Below are 20,252 nucleotides of genomic sequence, written 5' to 3'. Positions count from 1 at the left end.
AATAACTGAGGTTAAAATTTCCCAAGGAGACTGAGGAAGTCAAGGGACCTGACTTTCAGTGAATTTCTGTGGGATTTAGGGCTCAAATTGAATTTTCTTTGCAAACATAAGATTAGAGTTTCAACAAATTGCCTTTTTTGTGATAAATTGATTGAAAGCTGTGATAGTTTGCAGATTGTGTGCATAAGTGTAATCTTCCAATTAAATCTCCTTAGTATAAATAACTGAAAGCATGTTCCCTGTGAGAATGGATGCAAATGGACAAAGATACTTAGAAAGAAAAGGTCCCTGAGCTGCTTGAGTGAGCAAAATCTGCATCAGGTAATAAGTTTGATTTTCATTGGTACTTTATATGTTATTTCCTGAGCCTGCCTGAGCAGTGTCTGTGTGTCCGGTCGCAGCTCCAGGGCAGTTTCTCTGGGGTGTCCTTGCTCTTTGGTGCTCCCAGAGTCACCGTGGCAGACAGGGATGCCCAGGGGTGGCTCAGGACACCTCGAGGTTCCCTGGCTGCTGCAGCCACTGCTGAGGCCACCACCCCTGCTGGGACAATCTCTGCTGAATGCTCAGCTGATGCCTCTGGGAAATGGCAAAGTGCAGAGGCCGGCTCTGCCCCTTTCTTGGCAGGGTAAGGCCTTGGGAGGTGTCTCAAGGCAGCACAGCCAGGAAAGGAAGGTAAAGAGGCTTCTTGTCTTTTGGCATCCTTCTTTGCCAAGGATGAGGTCTGCAAAATCTACTGTGTTAGAGATGAAAAGAGAATTGGTGGGATAATTTCATGCTTTATTGGGCCAGAAAGGACTGTTATGTTCATTTACTCTGACATCTGTGTTCAATCAGATTTCATTACAGTGTTATCCATATCCAAAGCTCTATTTATATAAAACCATATAGCTTAAAACAAAGCACTCACATTTAGAGAGAATCTGCCATGTCCCTAGGAATATAATAGAGTTAACTATTTTGTTAAAAAAGTTACTGCCATGAGTGTGTCTAAAGTTGGCAGAAAGTCATTTCTACGTAGCCTCTAGCCACTGCATTTCTTATGTCTGTGAAAGCATCTTTTACTGTTGAAGAATAAAAATATGCTTCATAATCTGTTAATCTAGGTAATTGAGAAACAAAGCTGTCATGTCTAATTCTACTCACAGAAGAAAGAAAAAGCCAGAATGAATAATAATTTTTTTTAAAAAAATTGCAGACTAAATGAAAGGATATTGGCATTTTTCTCTAAAATATGTCAGCTGAATAATTCAATTACCTAATTAGTGAAAGTGACTTTAGCTGATTAGAAATTTTTCAGATTTTGTAAGTCAGCCATATATGGTGTTTTGAAATAATCTTGGAAAGATCTCTGTGATATAAATAGTTTTCTGTTGGAAATGCCAACACTGCAAGTTAGTAATACTTCTATATTTTATTAACATATCTTATTGGAACTGAGAATGAGCTGCAAATGGAGCTGTAAATCACAATGACAATTTATATCTTAAAAAGAAAGACAAATGTAACTATGATATTACCATTTGTAATAGGAGACTCTTTTGTTAGAGTGATTTTTTAAAGCCACACATGGTTTTTAAACTACACCTTTTAATAACACTGATAAAAATGTTCTGATGGTCTTGCTCTGACAAATTATGATACAATTTAATCTTGATTATAGAGGTATAGTGATTTAGGGTTTTTTATGTAGAGAAAATTATTTGGTTTTGATCATGTTGAAATATTTAGCTTCCCCTAAATTTTTTTTTGATCTTTATGTAGGACTACAGATTAGCATTTAAAAAATAATCTTTTTTGCTTGACTCAGAGACAAAACCAAACCAAAGCAAACTAACAAAACCAAACCAAAGCAAACCATGTAAAAGATATTATTTAAAATGTCTAACTAAAATATTTTTGCAATTTTTATTTTTTTATTGGCCCTACATGTCAATATCTACCTTTCCTCATGAGGCATAGGTTTGTTTCTTTCAGGACCTTACTAAAGTGGTCTAAGGAAATATATTTGTAGCATCATATTTATTTATAGAATCAGTGTCTGTGGTAATTTTCTGTACAAAACAAAAATATAAATTAATTTCCTGCCTTTTGGTTTCTTACAAAACTGTGTTCACCTCTTTTTTCCGTGACTCTCTGTGACCTCCATTTCATTGTCTCTGATTTTCTCGAATATCTCTAACAATTCATGTCCCTTTATCAGATTTAGGAGGATCTTCTCAGGGATCTGCAGCAGCAGCTTGGTGCTTCTGTGTCCTGTTTCATGGGGCTGTATCAGGAGTGTCAGGGTTGTTTGAGGACAATTTGTTTCTCCCTGGTGGGGCATTCATAGCTCCTTAACCATGAGGAGGGAAGTATTTGCTGGGACGCTGCTTGATGACATTTCTCCGTAGCTGGGATGAAGAGATTCAGTTTGGTGCTACAGCATGAAACTCTTTTGTCCCCAGGCAGAACATGGAGTTGCGTGAGCTCTCATGTCTTACGATCCCTCTGTGGAAAACAGAGGAGGGATCCTTACCCAGAACCGAAAACTGAAGTTTTATTTCCAGAATCAAATATTTCACCATCATTTCAGCTTTGTGAAAGGGCCCAAACAATGTTGTTCCTATAAAGATAAAGACTGTATTTTGAAGCTTTGGAGATTTTCATAAAATAGTGGTGTTGTCCTTTAGCTAAAATAAATGGTCTCTGTTTATAACTGTTACACATGGATGGAAATGTTTTTCAGACTCTTTGACCTGTAATAATATATTCAATATTGTTTCAAATATGACTATACAGCTCTGCATTTCACTTTGCCAATTGCTGTTTAATATATTTTTATTGAAGCTATTGCAGCTTTGAGCCTTTCTGAATGTAGCAAAATAATTTTTTAGCAATACAATAGATGTTAAAACTCACAGGGTCATCTGCAAATTGCTGGAATAATGGGCTTTTGCTTACAGGCAGATTTTGCATCAGATATGAGTAATGAAGTGTAATTACTGTTGTTTCAGTTGAAAGATGAAAATGTAAGCGCAATTTACAAAGAAAATAAGAAGAAATGCTGTGTGGCTTGCCCTTCTTTGCAGTCTATTAGCCAGAGGTAGTGAAGGGAAAAATGATCACCAACATTTTCAATAATTAACCTATGCCTCCTAGGCAGAAACCAATTTTTGAAAGGAAATTAATTCTGAGGGAATTTGATTGAAATGATTTACCCCTTTACTTCTTTGTTCTGTTTTCTTGCTGGTGGGACAAAGCAAAAGTGAATAAAATAGATATATAAATGTGCTTGCTATCAGCACCTAACCTTCCCTTTTAGTAGATATTTGGTATCTTTCTGCTCCTTCCTCACATTTTGTTTTTTAAGCACAAAGGAACTGGCTTTGAATAATGATGAAGTATAAAAGAATTCATGTCAAACCTGCCTCTGAAAAACAGGTATTTGTGTGCCATTAGCTGGTTTGTGCACAATAAAAGCCACATCCATAGACACTGGGTATTTAGTGTATATAGATTTTTTCTAAGGAATTAGTACTTATTCCTGGTTCTTCTGATGGTTCATGATGGTATACTCTTAACATCTGGTACTGTGCCTGGTAAATTTCACTGGGCTCTTCCCTGCTTTTCCTCTGGGAGGGGATGTATTCTCCCAGCTCAGAGAGATGAGAAGACCTGTTACCTTGTACTCTTAGACTGCCTGAATATGATGTAAAACAAATAAAAAACAAATCATAGTACAAATACTCTGAAATACTCTTCTGGTCTAGGTTCTACTGGCCTTGAAGCTATGAACCTTTTAATCTGTAATTTTAAGTTTGATCTTTTTTTTCCCTCATTTTCTTATTTGGGATCTGCCTGTTGAGGTCCACTTGAAGGCCAAATCTCAGCTTTCACAGTTTGATATTTGAAGAAAAGGGGATGACATGTGAGTGAACAATCCTGCCCACTCTAGTGTAGTTAGAAATAATGCTAAAGACATGAAAATATGTTTTAAGAAGCTGAGATCAACACAGTCTATAAGCACATGCCTGGGGATAATCCCTAGTGAAAATTAAATGTGTATATATAACCTCAACTGCCAAACCATTAAAAAACCCCCAAAGCCAAGCAATTAAAAGGCAGAGATCAGATATTCCCATTTGACATGACCTCATGGAAAGAATGCCGGTGAGTCAAGAGGCTGCTTTAGTATCTTAAAGATAGCCAACAGCTTCAGTGTCCTCTTAGTAGGAACACCACTGAGTGTTAGTGCAGAAGTGCCAAATCCTGCCTGCTTCAAGAGAGGAGTCACAGTGGTTCAAGAATACTCTTAATGGTAAATTCGTGACTGGATTTAGCTCTCAGTGTTTGAATTAATGGGAAATAATACAGTGAAATTACCTAACCAGTTATTAATTATTATCTAACCAGTTATTGGTTAAAGGCTTTAAAAATAATTTAGAGTAGTAGCTTGCTTACAATGTAGTTAATAATAGTTATATTCAGTAGATAATTTTCTGTATGGAAGTGGGCACTACTTCTATGACATTTCATTGTTTCATTCTTTGGAGTAATCAGAACTTTGGGATGCTGACAGACCAAGAATTCAGAAGGGACCAAGGAGTTACTCAGTAGGTGTTAACACAAATGGTCAATGTCTCTGTCTAGTTGCCTTCCTATTCACAAAAGAAAACATTTTTTAAGAAACATGCTCTTCTGAAAACTCACAGTTTGGGAATTCATGCCTAGTCATCCTCTTAGGATATGTTACCTTGTGTTAATAACGCAACATGCCACCATAAACTTAAAGAGCTTGAAGATGCGCAGTGTTTTTGAGAGCCGATTTCCAGAAAGTAAAAGCCAAGAGCAGAGCTGTGCCTTCTGTTGCACCTCTTCTGACATTCTGACTCTGTTCAGCACAAGTTGTATGTGCATCTGTCTGAGACCTAAAATTCAATAAAAGTACTTTTCCATATCAAAAAAGACACTTCTATTTAAAGAAAATCCCAAACATCTATTTAGGTTGCCAATGCCTTTGACTGCATGGAGAGAATATCAGGACATCTTCGTTTTCAGTTTAGGTTCTGATCATGCAAGTATAGATGCATATATCTTTGGTCATGCAAACAATTCACTTGGGACTATCCATATGCTTGAAGTTAATTATATGTGCTTTTAGAATACCATTATCACCAGAAGATTCTTGTGTTAGATTTGGTTTTAGAACTTTTTAAGCTGATAAAATTTCATTTGCTTAATTATCTGATATAAGAATTTCTTTCTACGTGGTGTCTAAATTGAGTTAACCACACTGATAGGAAATTGCACTCAGAAATTGCAGCCATTTTCACTAATCTTTTTCAACAGATGTTTTCATATTTGTTTGCTAACCACAAGTCATTCTTGGTAATATTATCAGCAAATGTTTATTTATAGGTGACTATAAAGAGAGAAAAGGCAGATTTGATGAAAACTCCCAAGTAATATTTGTGTGTTCCAAGCAAAACAGCTGTCTTTAAAGAATGGAACAGTCTCCAGTTGCCCCTGGAATTTCTACTTCCACAGTTCTCAGGTTTTAGGAATAAAGAAATAAAGACTCTCATTTTAAGCACTGGAGTAATTTTCCTTGGGGCAATCATTTCTTCAGCCAAGTATCTGTAAGGCTGAAATACCATGGTGCAAGTGTAAGCTTTTCTTCTTTGGTATTTTCAGTGTTTTTGGATTTTAGATTGGATGCACACACCTGTGGATGTAACCGAAAGACAAGTACTGAGTCTGTGAAATTTTAGTGTAAGTTGAATTGCTTTGTAGCCACCGTGGCTCTGCAGCATAGCAGTGACTTGGAGCAGCACTGCAATGTATACAACAAGTACAGATTGGGACAGACGGCCTATTTTAGTTTGTTTTCTTTAGGCTTGCTTTCCTGGGTTTTTACAGATACAGTAGAATTGGATCCAGTGAAAATGATTATAATGTTTTGGAACATGACCACAAATGGTGAATACAAAGTGTGAAGCACTATAACTGTTTAAATCAGGGAATGATACCTCTTTTAATACAAATTATATCTTAGTAATAAAGCTGTAAGAGAAAAGTAAAAATCTGGTGCTTTTCATCTGGTGTTGGCAAGTCACTTAAATAAAATTGAAACATATTTTATTTAATTTAACTTCCAGCATTTTTAAATGGAGTGGTAAGCTGGACCATTAATTTTCTGTTCCATGGTAGGCATATAAAATTTTGCTTTAATTATGTTTCTCTATAAATTTGTCTTCCAGATCTGTGGAATCTGCTTGTTAAAACAGTGACAAATATATTCTATACAAAGATCAAGAGAGGCTACTGAAGTAGTTTTGTTGCTCTGTTTATTGTTTTGAGTAGAACACTGGATCTGAGAGACTATTAAAGTCATGTAACACTAATGCATTTTGAAAGGAAGTGATTTAAAGATGTGAACTGGACATTATTATCTGAGCTGCAGTAATGCTCAAAGCATTGTTTTTTCCTGAGCAAATAACCACATTAAAGAAGGAATCCTAAAGCATGTATAGATTCATTTGATTGTGCGTTTGTGATGAAAAGAAGGAAGTGAACCGGTTTCCTGACTAAAAAGCTTTTGAGAAATCTGCCTGGCTTCTGCTCACATCTCAGTTTTGTGTCCTCAGGCTAAAAAGAGTAGTTAAACCTTCTGTTTTGGGGATAGCTTCTGTGTAGTGAAATTAGACAGAATGAGGTAAATATGCCTTTATGAAAGGGAGCAATGTTTCTTTGAAAGCTCCTTTATGCTTGATCCTTGCTATCCCATAACAGTGCTGTGACACGAGAGAAACAGGGGAGAGCTGGGACCTGTTCCCCTTTGAAACCTCTGTCTATCAGCTTTGCTCTGCGTAGAAATCAAAACCTGCTCTATACCCTAGAGAAATAACAGTGCTGCTCGTTCTCCAGTGACAGCACAGTGCAGCTGTCCAAGGAAATGTCTGCTGGTGGCCCTGGAGAGGATGCTATGGTGCCACAGCATGGTGGTGCTTCTCTTGCTTGCAAAATTCCAGGTGGTAACCCTGCAACTGTTTTTTTAACCTATAGCCCTTTAAATTTCTTGGCACATAAATACTCAAGATTGTATAAAGATCATCCTGTACTTCTGTTAAAGCTCAGTCCTCAGATTGTAAACAAGTAATCTGTAACACAGGGCTTTCCTTGCAAATTCATATGAATGTTTTCTTTTGGTGTTCTCTTTATTCTTCTTTGTGCTGTTCTTTCATGAGAGTGTTGTTCAGCCGGTTAGAAAACTGAATTACTGCTTCAATTAAGTAAATTACACTTCTGGATTTACTAGCCTACTTCACAACTCTAGTGGATTGATTTTGTCTTTTGCATCTCTGTTTTCCAATACCCTCATGCTAATGACAGTTAAGATTTTGGAGTAAAAACTTGAAATCTACAGATATAAAAGGATTATGATCCTATAACCTAAAAAGTATCCTACAAAATCTATTACACTTTTTTGTTGTTACTCTACTATTCTGACAGTAGCAAACATTCATATACATAATTGTATGCATATAGAGAATATGCATTCAGAATACACCCTGTAGCTTTTGCAGGATTTTGCAAATTCTAAACTTCCATTGAAAACAGAATAAAGGTCAAATTCTGCTTGTCTTACACATGTATGAAATGAACAGTTGTACTATGGTGATATGCTGCCAAGATTTGGACAATGGGGTCTTTCAGAAATGTTCCTCCTCCTCCAGTGATAAACTCTGTGTGGTGACATGTGTGTGCACACAGAGGAGATGAAAGGGACTGAGCATTATATGCCTTTGTTTTTACTTTTTTAAGCAAAGTGTGTTTTTAGAACCCAGAAGCCAACCTGTTGTAACTCACTAATTTTCTGTTTGTTTCTGTTCATCACAAAAAGTGACTTGTGACTTTAATTGTTACTAGCATGACTAATGTAAAGAGGCAAAGTCAGACGGTTCACAAATGCATTTGAGGGTGCCACAGGGACATGTGCTATATATTCCCATATACAATGCCTACTGAAGATGTCTTTTGGTGTGATAAGAAGAGGAAAAGGACATTCACAGTATTTTTATAAGCTCTGTCCCACTGAATAAATTAGGTAGTGTAGGTAGATTACAAAAAAAATCTTTGGCAACAAAGTTTTTTCATGCACTTGATGTGAATCCAGATTTTCAGACCCACAAAGAATTCAGCTCATCTTACTGTAGTCAAAAAGAGAGTGCTGCAATAGGCTGTATGTAAAACTTTCTCCTGTTGAAGAAGAATATCTATGAACAAAGCAACAGACAATGTAATAATTTTGTCAAACATTGTCAGAATGGCAGCATTCATTGCAGCATGTCCCAGGATAGCTTTTCTGTGGTAAAGAATGACATTGTTTAGTCTTATTTCAGGTGGATAGGTAAATTCCTGATGTAAGTCGGTTACTAATTCTCTGACTCCCCTTTTCTCTGCCTTCCAGCATCTTAGCTGTGATGGCAGTTATGGCTGAGCCTGGCTAGCCACAGCCAGCTGTGGTTTGGAAACTAGACCACCTTGCTAGTATGGTATAGAGCCTGAGATAAGCCATGCTGAGGACATACTTTGTGAGGCAGTGAAGCTCCTCCAGTACAAAGCTTCAAGAAATTAAAGTTGCCATGGCTAGATATCTTGGGGAAAATGGTCACTTAACTAACTCTCTCCACACCAGGATATTTTTACTTATCTACAGTTTGTGTCAGAGGTAGAACTAAGACCAGATTTGGGAGGGCTGGGAAAGGCTTTCCCTCATCAGTGAAGAGAAAGTACACCCAGAGGAAGATATGTGCTTGGTAATGGAAACTCTTAACTACAACACCAAGATCTTTGGAGAAGAGGGAGACTTTTAAAGAATCCTCAAGGTCTTTGGTCTTTGAAATTGTCTTGTTTAAAGGCCATGTAATTTTAGTAAACCAACCTGTGCTTTCCTCTGGAGACTTAGAATCCTGCATGACAGCAGCAGCAGCATGCTACAACAGGCTTCTGGGGAGAGCTTTTGCCAGGTCCAGTCTAAGCTGGTTGTGTTGAATGTCATGAGTAGTTCTCAGATGGCTCTAAGTCACCCTGAGATCAGCTCTGTTGGTTAGAGCATGGTGCTGTTAATGCCAAGGTCATGGATTTGATCCCAGTGCTGGCCGTTCACTTAGGAACACGGGTGGCTTCTAGCTCAGAATATTCTGTGGTTCTGTGAAGTTGGGCAGGAGTGGGTGACCTGCAGATGTGCTTTCCTAGAGAGACCAGTGTTCCCACAGAACTGTGATACAACTTGTCAGCAGTCAGCATTCAACGTGTGTGGCTAATGCAGGAATTCAGAGGATGCAATCTGGATTCCAGTGCAACCCAATCAGAAGAGATTCAGATTGATGCTGTAGCCCATATGTCTGTATTAACAATGGTTTCCTCCTTTTATCTGTTGAAGATGATTTGTGGTTTGGAGTAGAGCTTTTAACTCATGGAATGTACACCACTTCTGTTTTATCATGGGAAAGATGCTATTTTACAACATAGCTCTTTGTGACGTAGGAATAGTAAGGCGGCTTGCAAATCTAAGCACCAGTCAAGCCTATGGCTATGAGGTTATAAGACAAATGCTGGATTTCCTTAGGTGCAGTTTTAAAAAATTGTCTGGATAGTCTGTGCCCTGCCTCAGCATCACAGTTCTCCAGCATGTCCCTTGATAAAAATGTTTGTTACTTCCATTTGAAAGGTCTTGGCTGTTACATCTGTGCAACTCCCTAAATCAAGATCCCAGATCCTGAAGAGGGAGGACCAAAAAGAGTTAGCTGAAATCCCTGGCAGAAGGCTGAAAGGAGGATACTTATGCATCATCTACATGTTTTTGAACCTTTTTCATCCAAAATCTGGAGACCTTCTAGTGTTCTGAGGGGAAAAAATTCTGAAACTATTCTCCATAAGAATTTTTATTTGTGAAGCATGTACAATTTTGATGATACCCTAATTGAATCTGTTTCCAGTTTAGTTTCCTTCCTATATCATCCAGTAATCCTGGTGGCCTACTTGGGAATCAAAAACGTCTTTATTCCTGAATATAGCTGTGAGGGCTGTGACCAGAATTTTAAGGGTCCAGGACCCCTGAGTAGCGTGCCAGGGTGACTTATGGAGTTGGTTTGCCCTTCACTTGCACTGCAAGGTTTGAAAGTTTGGGGCAGATTCTTTCAAGTACCTAATTTTGAAATACTGAAATGTTATGCTTGCCATGCTCTGTTTAGTCTCAATTATAAGTGTAAATCAGTTTCTTGCACTTGGTGTCCAATTTCTGATAGTGACCATTATTAGATGCTGAAAAAGATGCTGTATCTTAAAGTGGCAATTTTACAAACTTACCTTCTGCCATTCACCAGGAGTGTGGGGGCTCTGTGTTTTCTGAAAGACTCAGAAAGTGATTTTTTGCCTGTAAGTTACAGTAAAAACAAAGCATCTTGAAGCCTGAACAGCATATAGTTATTTTAAAATTGTCAACAGGATTTCTTCCTCTAAAGCAGAACAGTGTACAATGTTACTTTTATCTTTATTGTGCAATGTTTCTGCTTACAAGGAAAATCCTCTGAAGTTTCCAGGTGTACAAAATACTCTGTTTGGGTAGTGATCTGAAACATAAGCAGTTGCTGCATTTTGCTGCTTTCAGTGGTGGGACTAAAGCTGAATTAATGCAGTATAAGTATTTTTTCTGAATACCAAAGTGAATGGATTAGGTCAGTCTTTTACTCCCTTTGTGTTTCCTCTCTAAAGATTTTAGAGATCTGAGTTTGCTGTAGTTGTCTGAAACAATTTTCCAAGGAAACATTTGTAGGACAAAATTTATTACTGTTTGTGGGAGTGTGAAGATAGTTTTTTGTTTATTGGGTTTTTTTTTCCTCCTCATGATGTGAATTTTAGCAAATAACAGTTACTGTGGGATTTATCTAACCACTTGCTGCTAAGGAGCAGAGTTTCAATGTCTGATGGAGCATTTTAGGCATACAGAGAATTGTTTACAATCAATCAGTAGGGAACATGGCTGGAATAAATTTAAATAGTGAACAGAGTTCTGAAAACCATTATGTGAAAAGGACTTCAGCAAAATCTCTTTATTCAAAATTTCAGTTTCATAACAACCAAAAATGTGTTTGCAAAAAAAAGACTTAAAAGTGATAAAACTGTAATCAGTTTGTGGTCTGGCAGCATTTTTTAGTATAGGCAGTTTTACCTTTTGTGGTGGCTTCTGTGATTTTTTTTCACTGCAATAAGGTTCTGTTTTTGCTTGCGGGAATGCTGCTTTTCTTCCTTCTCTTATTTCAAAGCATAAGATGGAAATGTGCAAGTTATTTTGGTTTAATCAGGCAGATTTTGTGATCCCTTTTTGCTTATTTTATCCTTGAGATATAACTTGCTGTAACAGGTAACATGGAAACTCAAGCTTTAATAACTTAGTTGTGCTTCTTCAGCTGTTTCAGTCTGGGATTCAGCATGTCTGATTGAGGATGGGACCAGAAAGAATGGAGTCTGGATATTCCTGTTGTGGACAGAGACTGGTCCAGTAACCATCTAGACCTAGAGAGAGAGTTACAGAGAATTAGATAATCAGTTCTTTCCTGTGCTGCTAGAGGATCTGCAGCAGCTGAGCAGGTGTTGCTGTGCTGGAGCCTGAGTTTTGGTGATACAAGATGCATGGGCAGAGAGCAGAGACCAACCCTTCCATCCCCCTGCCTTTTTTACTTACAGCCAGACCGTATGGGAAGCAGGGCAGAAGCATCTTAGAAGGAATGGGTACCACAGGATGTATTAAGGAAGGAAAGAGATATTGTAGGGGAATGGAATGGAATGGAGTGGAATAGAACAGAACATTTCAGTTGGAAGGGAACTACAATGATCATTTCATCCAACTGCCTGACTGCTTCAGGGCTGACCAGAAACTAAAACCTGTTACTAAGGGCATTGTCCAAATGCCTCTTAAACACACTGATAACTCTGGCACCTCCCTAGAAACCTTCATGGGTGTTTGACCTCCCTCTTCATAAGGAAATGATTCCTGAAATCCAATGTAAAGCTCCTCTGGTGAAGCTTTGAACCATTGCCATGTGTCCTGTCACTGGATGCCAGAGAGAAAAGATTCAGCGAGTAAAGATCCCCTCCTCAGGAAACTGTAGAGCAATGAGGTTGCCCTGAGGCCTCCTTTTCTCCAAACTAGACAAGCCCAAATTCTTAGCTGCTCCTCACAGGTCATTCCTTCACCAGCTTTGTTGCCCTTATCTGGACCCACTCAAGGACCTTCACGTCCTTCTTAAATTGTGGTGCCCAGAACTGCACACAGTGCTCGAGGTGAGGCTGCACCAGTGCCCTACACAGTGGGATAGTCACCTTTCCTGAGCAGCTGGTGGTTCTGTATTTGATGCACCCCAGGATGGGCTTTGTCCTGTTGGCTTCCAGGCCATGCTGCTGATTCTTGCTGTGCCTGCTGCCAGCCAGCACCTCCAGATCCATTTCTGCAGAGAGGCTCTCCAGCCACTCCTCTCCCAGTTTATACTTTTGCTTGATATTAGTCTGTCCCAGCTGCAGAATCTGGTGTTTTGACATGTTAAACTTCATGCCATTGATCACTGTCCAGTGTTCCAGTCTGTGTAGATCCCTCTGCAAAGTCTCTTGTCCCTCCAAAGAGTCAGCAGCACCTCTGAGTTTGGGATCATCAGCAAATGTGCTAATGGTGGATTCAACCCTCCCTGCAGGTTTTTGGTAAATGTTTTGACCAGAACTGGCCCTAGAATTGATCCCTGGGGAACACCACTGGTGACCAGTGGTCCCCTTTTGAGCTCTGCCCTTCAGCCAGTTCTTCACCCAGCACAGCCTGCAGCCACTCCTCCCACAGCTGGACAAGTGCTGTGGGGGACAGTATCAAAAGTATTCCTAAAGTACAGAAAAACCACATTCATCACCTTTTCTTCATCTGTTGGGTGGGTGATCTTACCATAGAAAGATAACAAATTAGTTAAATAGGACTTTCCTTTTGTGAACCTGTGTTCTGTCAATCTCTGATATAGGAATATTTGATTTCTTAAAATGGACCATTCTTTTATAGACAATATTAGACTGATGGTAACTAAATTAGAATGTTGTACATTCTGATTTAGAATGCATATTCTCTTTGATTACAATTTTTATTCTTTGCTTTTCTGTTTCTCTACCATTAGTTAGATTTTTTAAAAATTTATATGTTAAATAATTTTGATTTGATTTAAAGGAAATGTTGCCAAATAGGAAAAATTTTATGCAAGTCAGGTATGCTTTCCATCCAGAATACCAAAATAATGTATACTTGCATAATTTGACTGAAAATGTACAGAAAGCAGTAATCTTCTTACTAATATGTCACTTAGGCAGAAGTTGCTGACTTGGTTGCAAAAAAGATTCCTTCGAGTTTTAGCGTGCAGAACTTCTTGTTTAAAGAAACATCATTTATTTTGTGATTTCATGTGTAAATAAATAATGAAACATTAATTTTGTTGATCTGTGACTCTGACCTTTTATTTCCTCAGCCATCATGTATGTAATGGGAGCACTTGGACCTGCAGCTGGATACTTATTAGGAGGACTCCTTATTGGTTTCTATGTTGATCCTAGGACAACTGTGTATATTGACCAGAGCGATCCCCGATTCATTGGGAACTGGTAAGAATCAAACATTTTTCAAAACTATTCTCTCAGCTGCCCATAGTGAATTAAGACAGGTTGGAAGACTTTATCCCTTGAGGATTTGTTTATGGTTGTAGAAGGAGGCTGAGGAAGATGTTTCTGTTGATTACTACACACTAGCCTCTGACAGAGAGGAAAGGTTTGCCACAGGAGTGCACAGGAACAGTGCATGGAAAGTCCCCTTTGTTTGGCTGTTCAGGACTGTCCCTGACCACAGTGGGCACTGACTGACAGTGCTCATCACAGGGATGGCAGGGCAGGATATTGGTGTTGCAGGAGTCCATGGACGATCTCTGCTGCTCAGAACCAACTCCTTGCTACTGGAAGTTGGATTAATCTCTTTGGTTTTCCAGAGGAGGCAGCATGAAACACTGAACTCACTGCTCAGATGAGAAACACTAGACTTTGCTGATCCTATTCCGGGTGAAGGAGATAGGAGGGGGTCAGAACATGCCCTTTCCAGTCTTTCTTTCTCAGGGTGATGGCTTGTGTTTAGGCAGCAGATGCTGTAAGCATCACATTATTCTCTAGTAAGGAGTAGGCTTCAGCAGCACTGAGATGTAGCAGCTGTAATTGTTAGCTGATGTCTTCAGGCAGCCTTTGAGATGTGACCTCTTTTCAAATGTGTCTTTGAGGAAGCAGGTCTTGAGGAGGCTTTAGCTGCCTTTTCTCAGATAAATCATAAATCTACCTTGAAGTTTTCCTGCAATCCCAGAAAAAACCTGAAGTTCATTATCCCAGGAAGAGACCTCTGCTCTGTAGGTGTAAGGTGCCGTGTCAGTTCTCATGCCCTGGGTTAGTGTTTGCCACTGCGCCATTGCAGTCCGTCTCTATCTGTTTCTGTTTATTCTGCAGTGATCTTTCCTGATAGTTTGATATGAAAAATTCTTTCTTTGGAGGCTTCTTAATCCTTCAAAGATTTAGTCCTGCTGTATTGGTCTTAGTCCAAGAGCATTACTGCACTGTTTTGTCAATTTTCAGCAAGAGAAAAGCAAAGCTGACTGTGGCCTTGGGGTTAACAACTCCATGCTCTGGTTTATCTACTGGCTTATCTCACTGAAAGCTCTGCTCTGTGAGCGTGCAGCAATGTCACAATTCAGACTAGTTTGGTATGAAAGATTTGGAATCAAAGCAAAATATTGTACATTCTCTGTAAAATTCTTACACTTCATGTGTTTTTAATGACATGTCAGAACTGGTAATCAGCATCTGATCAGTACTTTTTGGCAGAAATTGCAATCAGGCCCATAAATACATTTGTTAATTGAAATCAGTGGGGCTGTATGAATGTGGGATAAACTTTTGACTTTATCTATAACACAGCCACTGATATAACTGAGTTAAAACTCAAGCAGCTTCAGCAAAAGTAAAATAGCCAAAGCAAGAAAGTCAGTAAAAGTCATTCACAAGTTTCTTTTTTTATCTTGTTGATTAAATCTGTAGGGTCTCGCTTTCCTTGACGGGTATCCAGGTCTTTTTATTTCTCTTTCATTTTTGACTATGTCACTTCTTTCTCTTAAATTTCTGAGGAGTATTAACTGCTGTCAGGTCTCTGATTATTTGTTGCATAATCTGTGGTGATATCTCATAAAAGTTTAGTGGCATTTGTGTCTCATTCTCTTTTCTCTTTCTGAATCTATGTCCACCCATTAAAAAAACCAGCAAGACTCCTATGTTGTGAGGGTTAAACCTTTGTCCCTTGCTGCTCACTAGCTGCCTGATTGCAGAGAATTCTGGAAGTGTAGACTTCATTTCACTGAAATGTATTTTCTGGGATTGTGACATTTTCTCCTTGAAGGGAAGTGCTGTGTAGTCAAGTTTATTTTTATTTATGCAGTCTAACAATTTGAAATGTAAGAGTAGCCCAACACTTATTTTAGCTGACGCACTTTAAAAATATGGTTCATTTGAGATAACTTAATGGGAGGTCATATATGAGATTTCTGAGTCTTGTTTCCTTTGAATTGAATTAATGTCTTTGATTCCTATCTTTTCTTTATTATAGCTGTAAGGTTCCTAATGTAACTTATCGTAGGACCCAATTTAACAATTTCCATTGTTAGAGGAGGCAGTGCTTGCAGACAAAATAGTAAGAATAGCAGCTATGATGTATGGCTAAAATAAAAGCAGTATAGCCTATTTTTTTCCTTAAGCTGTTCCTTTCTAGGATGTCTAGCAGGACACGTAATTCGGTTTATCTCTTATGCCACATGGTAAAGTAAAATGGTTATTTTTCAGGGTTATGTCTGATCTGATTATTCCTTGAGTTTCACAGGACTTGGGTTTCTGCTCCTGGGGCTTTGCACACCTGGGGTTTCTGTAGGTGCTCTAGGCTAAATCACAAGCCAGCTGTCTCTGCCAGCCCATCAAATGTTTGAAACTGTTTTTTATTCAAATGTGGTAACTGTAGGGATATCTGTTAGAAATCGTTCATCATGTTGTTGTCTTTGAGAACTGTTAATGTGCTGTACAGGGACCTCATTAGATGTGGAGTAGCCCTTGGCAGTCTGTCAGGTGCTTTGAATGAAATTTTCTTTTGCTGACACTTTTCTGAGTGTTTTCCTGGTTCAAAATCTGTTTGATACTTGGGTCTTCCTATATAGTCTTTCATCAACATTCCACACAAGAAGTTTAAAGGAATTCCTTCAGCATTGTCTGGTCCTTCCTTAGCTTTAATTGCTTTATTTGAGGTCCTAGGGCTTGTGCGGATGCCTTTGAGGTATTCTTCTGCATATTTTCTTTGACTTCAGAAGACAGAAAATCAAGGGTTTTTAAAATTAATTAAATTAATTAAATAAATTAAGCTCCTGTTCTGACCTCTCAATTTCCTATTGTAGGTGTCCTTATTATTTTGGTACGGTCTTTTGTCTGTTTTCCAATTCTTTGATATTTCTCCAGGAAGTTGTGAAGTGTAGATGGTGAGATAATTGCATCCAGTGCTGCATTTGTGACATCTCCAGCATTTGGAATGCTGTTATAACAGTCCCTTTGGATTTGGATTTCATCTTGTACTACATTACAGGCCCTGTCTCCTGTGCTGTTTCCTCCTGAGTGGGTGGTTGCAGATTTCTGCATATTATTGCCACAGATTGTTTCTTTGATCAGTGCCTTTGCAGCTTCTGCCTTTGAGATCCTGAAAGGGATGTTGCTACATTTTTATACAGACTACGGATTTATTTCGTCTGACAGTGCTGACTAATCCTCCTAAAAGTCTGCTTTCTAATCCATGTATGTTATCAGCTAAAATGAATGAATAGAGGATTTTCTGTTTACATAATATCAAAATTAGTCAAAACTTTCAGTCACTTATATTTGCCTTGCAAAAGCTTCCTGTAAGCTTCTAATAAAAATAGTGTTACACATGGCTGTTTATTTGTTGTTTGCCTGTGTGTAATCATTTACCATGCAAAGCATTGCATATGAAGTTTTCTTCATTGAAAAATAAAGTTTGCAATATCTTTGCATTACAAATATGAGGCCAAATGCTCTTTGTTTCTTGTGCAAGAAATCCTGTCGACTCAGAATTTAAAATGTTTTAAAATTTGAACAAATATATAATTAATAGTGTAAAGGTAGTACAAAAATACGTAGAAGTTGTTCTTGTACTGGGTTGGCACAGCAAGGTTTTGGGAGCTGGAGGGTTACAGGGGTGGCTTCTGTGAGAAGCTGCTGGAAACTTCACTTCTGCCTGAGAGAGGCAATGTCAGCTGGCTCCACGAGGAGGCCGGCCAAGGTTTACACCATCAGTGGTGGTGGTAGCACCTTTGGGATAACAGATTTAAGAAGGGGGAGACCAAAAGACATGTGCAACACTGGCAGCAGTCACAAGAGAGTGGAATGAGAATATGTGGTAGAAAAGCTCTGCAGACCCCACTGTCATTGAAGAAGGAGGAGGAGGTGGAGATGCTCCAGGTGGCAGAGCAGAGATTCCCCTGCAGCTAATGGGAGCCCTTCATTACATCTTCTCTCCCCTGTCCTGCTGAGGATGGGGAGTGATGAGAAATGGCTTTGGTGGGCACCTGGCATCCAGCCAGGGTCAATGCACCGTGATTCTGGAAATTTGATTTGAAATGAAAAAGCTGTCATTGTTGTGGTTGGATATTATAGCAACGTGATTGACTTCACTGGAATTTCCAAATACCAGCATAGATCTGTGTGGTGGGTTGGCTTTGGCTGGCTGCCAGGTGCCCACCAAGCTGTCTCACTCCCCCTCCTCAGCAGAATAGAGAGAAAGTACAATGGAAAGCTCATAGGTCGAGATAAGGACAGGGAAAACCTCCACTAATTGCTATCATGGGCCAAGTAGACTTGATGTAGGGAAGTTAATTTATCACCAATTAATAACAGGGTAGGATAGAAAGAATTAAAAAGAAACCTACAAGCACTTCTGACCCACTCCTTCCCTCTCCCAAAGCTCAGCTTCACTCCTGACTCCTCTACATCCTCCACTGGAGTGATGCAGTGGGCTGTGGAAAAGGGACTGTGGTCAGTTTAGTGACACCTTGTCTCTTTTGCTCCTTCTCAGCTTCAGACAGTCTTTTATTAACTGGGCCAGCACAGGTCCTTTCTGTGGGCTTCCTCCAGGAACAGAATGTTCCAGCCTGCAGCATCCCCTGTGGGTGACATGGCCTGCCTGAAAACCTGCTCCTGTGGGAGCTCTGCTCCACAGGCCACAATTCCTGCTTGATCCTGCTCCAGTGTGGATTCCTCACGGTCTGGAGGTGGATACCATGGTCTTGTTCTGCGACTGCAGGTGAATCTCTGCACTTGGAGCTCCTTCTCCCCTTCTTCTCTCACCTTGGGTCTGCAGGGCTGTTTCACTTCACACAGTTGCTGTGCAGTGTTTTTTTCACTTTCTTAAGTGAACGCCAAGGCGCCACAAGCATTCTGATAGGCTCAGCACTGGGTAGTGGGGGATCTGTTTTAAGACTGGCTGGAGCTGTCTCTGTCCAGCGTGGGACAGCTCATGACATCTTCTCACAGAAGCACCCCTGCAGTCCCCACCCTGCTACCAAAACCTTGCCATGTCAACCTGGTACAATGAGATGAGTCTGTAGTGAAAACTGCACTTCCACTATGGAAAACGAACTTTGAGGGTGGATTCTGAGGTTGTCCTTCTTTATGGAACCAGCTATGTGAGGTTATGTTTCCCTTAGTCTTTCACTGTTAGAGGAGAAATGATGTTATCTGACACTCTTCAATCAGTGTTCTGGCTGCTGACTCCAGTTAACTCTGCAGAACTTTCTAGTGCAGCCCTTTTGCCCATCTGTGGTGCTGGGGTGAAGTCCATGAAGCTTTTTGGCTGCAGGGAGGACAAGTGTTTGCAGCTGAACAGCTCTGCTCTGTATCCCACACATTGTCCCTGCTGTGGGTATGTCCCAGGTCATTCCCTGAGAGCCAAGGGATCATTTTAGCGTTGTTTTTATATCCCATGTTTAAAAGACGGAGGGAGAGAAGATGAAATTCTTTGTTGCAGTCACAGAACAGAGTTTTGGGCATAAACCCTGGAATGAATTGTTGCACATCGGTTGTTACATTGAGGCTTTGGGAACTCTTCAGTTGTGAAGGGAGAGAATTGGACAGTCAGGGCAGGGAGAGGTGGGCACTGCAAAGCAGAACAGATTGAGCCCTGATGTATTTACCAGGACATTTTATCTCCTCATGACATGGACAGCTTTTACTGTGTTCTCCAGAGAAATACTATATTGCTCTACTGGGAATTATCTGTGAAAGGCTAAGTCAAAGTGAATATCTAATTCTTAGCACTTGGTATTGAAAAATTACCAAAATTGAAAATTTGTGGTAACTTAAAGCTGACACTACTTAATAAAATTTGGTGGGTGCTGGATAAGTGCCTTTCAGTAAATAAGCCAACAGAAACATCTTCTGATTAAGGAATGTAGTACAGTCACGGTTCTCCCCCATTCCAATTCTTTACTCTTAGCATCAGTTTTTCATATTTTGCAAATGTGCCTTTCTAGGCAGTGCAGCTTCTAACAGTAACTTTGATTTTTTTGTTTCATGTAATGTGTTTGCTTTTATTTCCATTCCTGTTTTCCTGGCATTAGGTGGAGTGGATTTCTCCTTTGTGCCATTGCTATGCTCCTTGTGATATTTCCCATGTTTACTTTTCCGAAAAAGCTCCCTCCTCGACATAAAAAAAAGAAAAAGAAGATGAATTCTGATGATGTTTCAAGTGATGATGACGTGATGAAAGAGAAAACAAGTAGCAAAAGAGAAACAGACAGTTCAGTTTCTGCCTCTATGGGATTTGGAGAGAATTTTAAAGGTAAAGTTTGTTTTTTAATTTATAAATGCTTTAGATTTGGTGTGCAGGGTCATCCAGGATTGTATGGTGTAATTGAAGGCAGTTTTGACATTCTATATTTGCTATTATGTTTTGCTATTGAGATTTTAATAGATGCTCATCCTCTAAAATGACAGGGTGCAGCAATGATTGTAAGACATTCTTTTCCTTGAATTGTCAGTGTTTTTGTACCTGTAACAAACAGGTAGGCTATTTCCTATAGTTACAGGACTCCTACCTCATGTATTTATGC

General features: G+C 39.3%; 1 protein-coding gene across 1 annotated transcript in view; it reads left to right on the top strand.

Annotated features, from left to right (window-relative positions):
- The window catches only part of SLCO5A1 (solute carrier organic anion transporter family member 5A1), a 67,317-nt gene that overhangs the window by 19,098 nt on the left and 27,967 nt on the right, over positions 1-20,252 (top strand). The window contains exons 2-3 of the mRNA XM_058029435.1: positions 13,536-13,668; positions 19,761-19,981. Of these exons, the coding sequence (XP_057885418.1) occupies positions 13,536-13,668; positions 19,761-19,981 (354 nt within the window). The remainder of the gene's footprint in view (positions 1-13,535; positions 13,669-19,760; positions 19,982-20,252) is intronic.

This window comes from Melospiza georgiana, chromosome 1 (genome assembly GCF_028018845.1).
Source record: "Melospiza georgiana isolate bMelGeo1 chromosome 1, bMelGeo1.pri, whole genome shotgun sequence".
Taxonomy (NCBI): domain Eukaryota; kingdom Metazoa; phylum Chordata; class Aves; order Passeriformes; family Passerellidae; genus Melospiza; species Melospiza georgiana.
The sequence above is the reverse complement of the archived record's forward strand: the minus strand, read 5'-3'. Positions and strand labels throughout refer to the sequence as shown.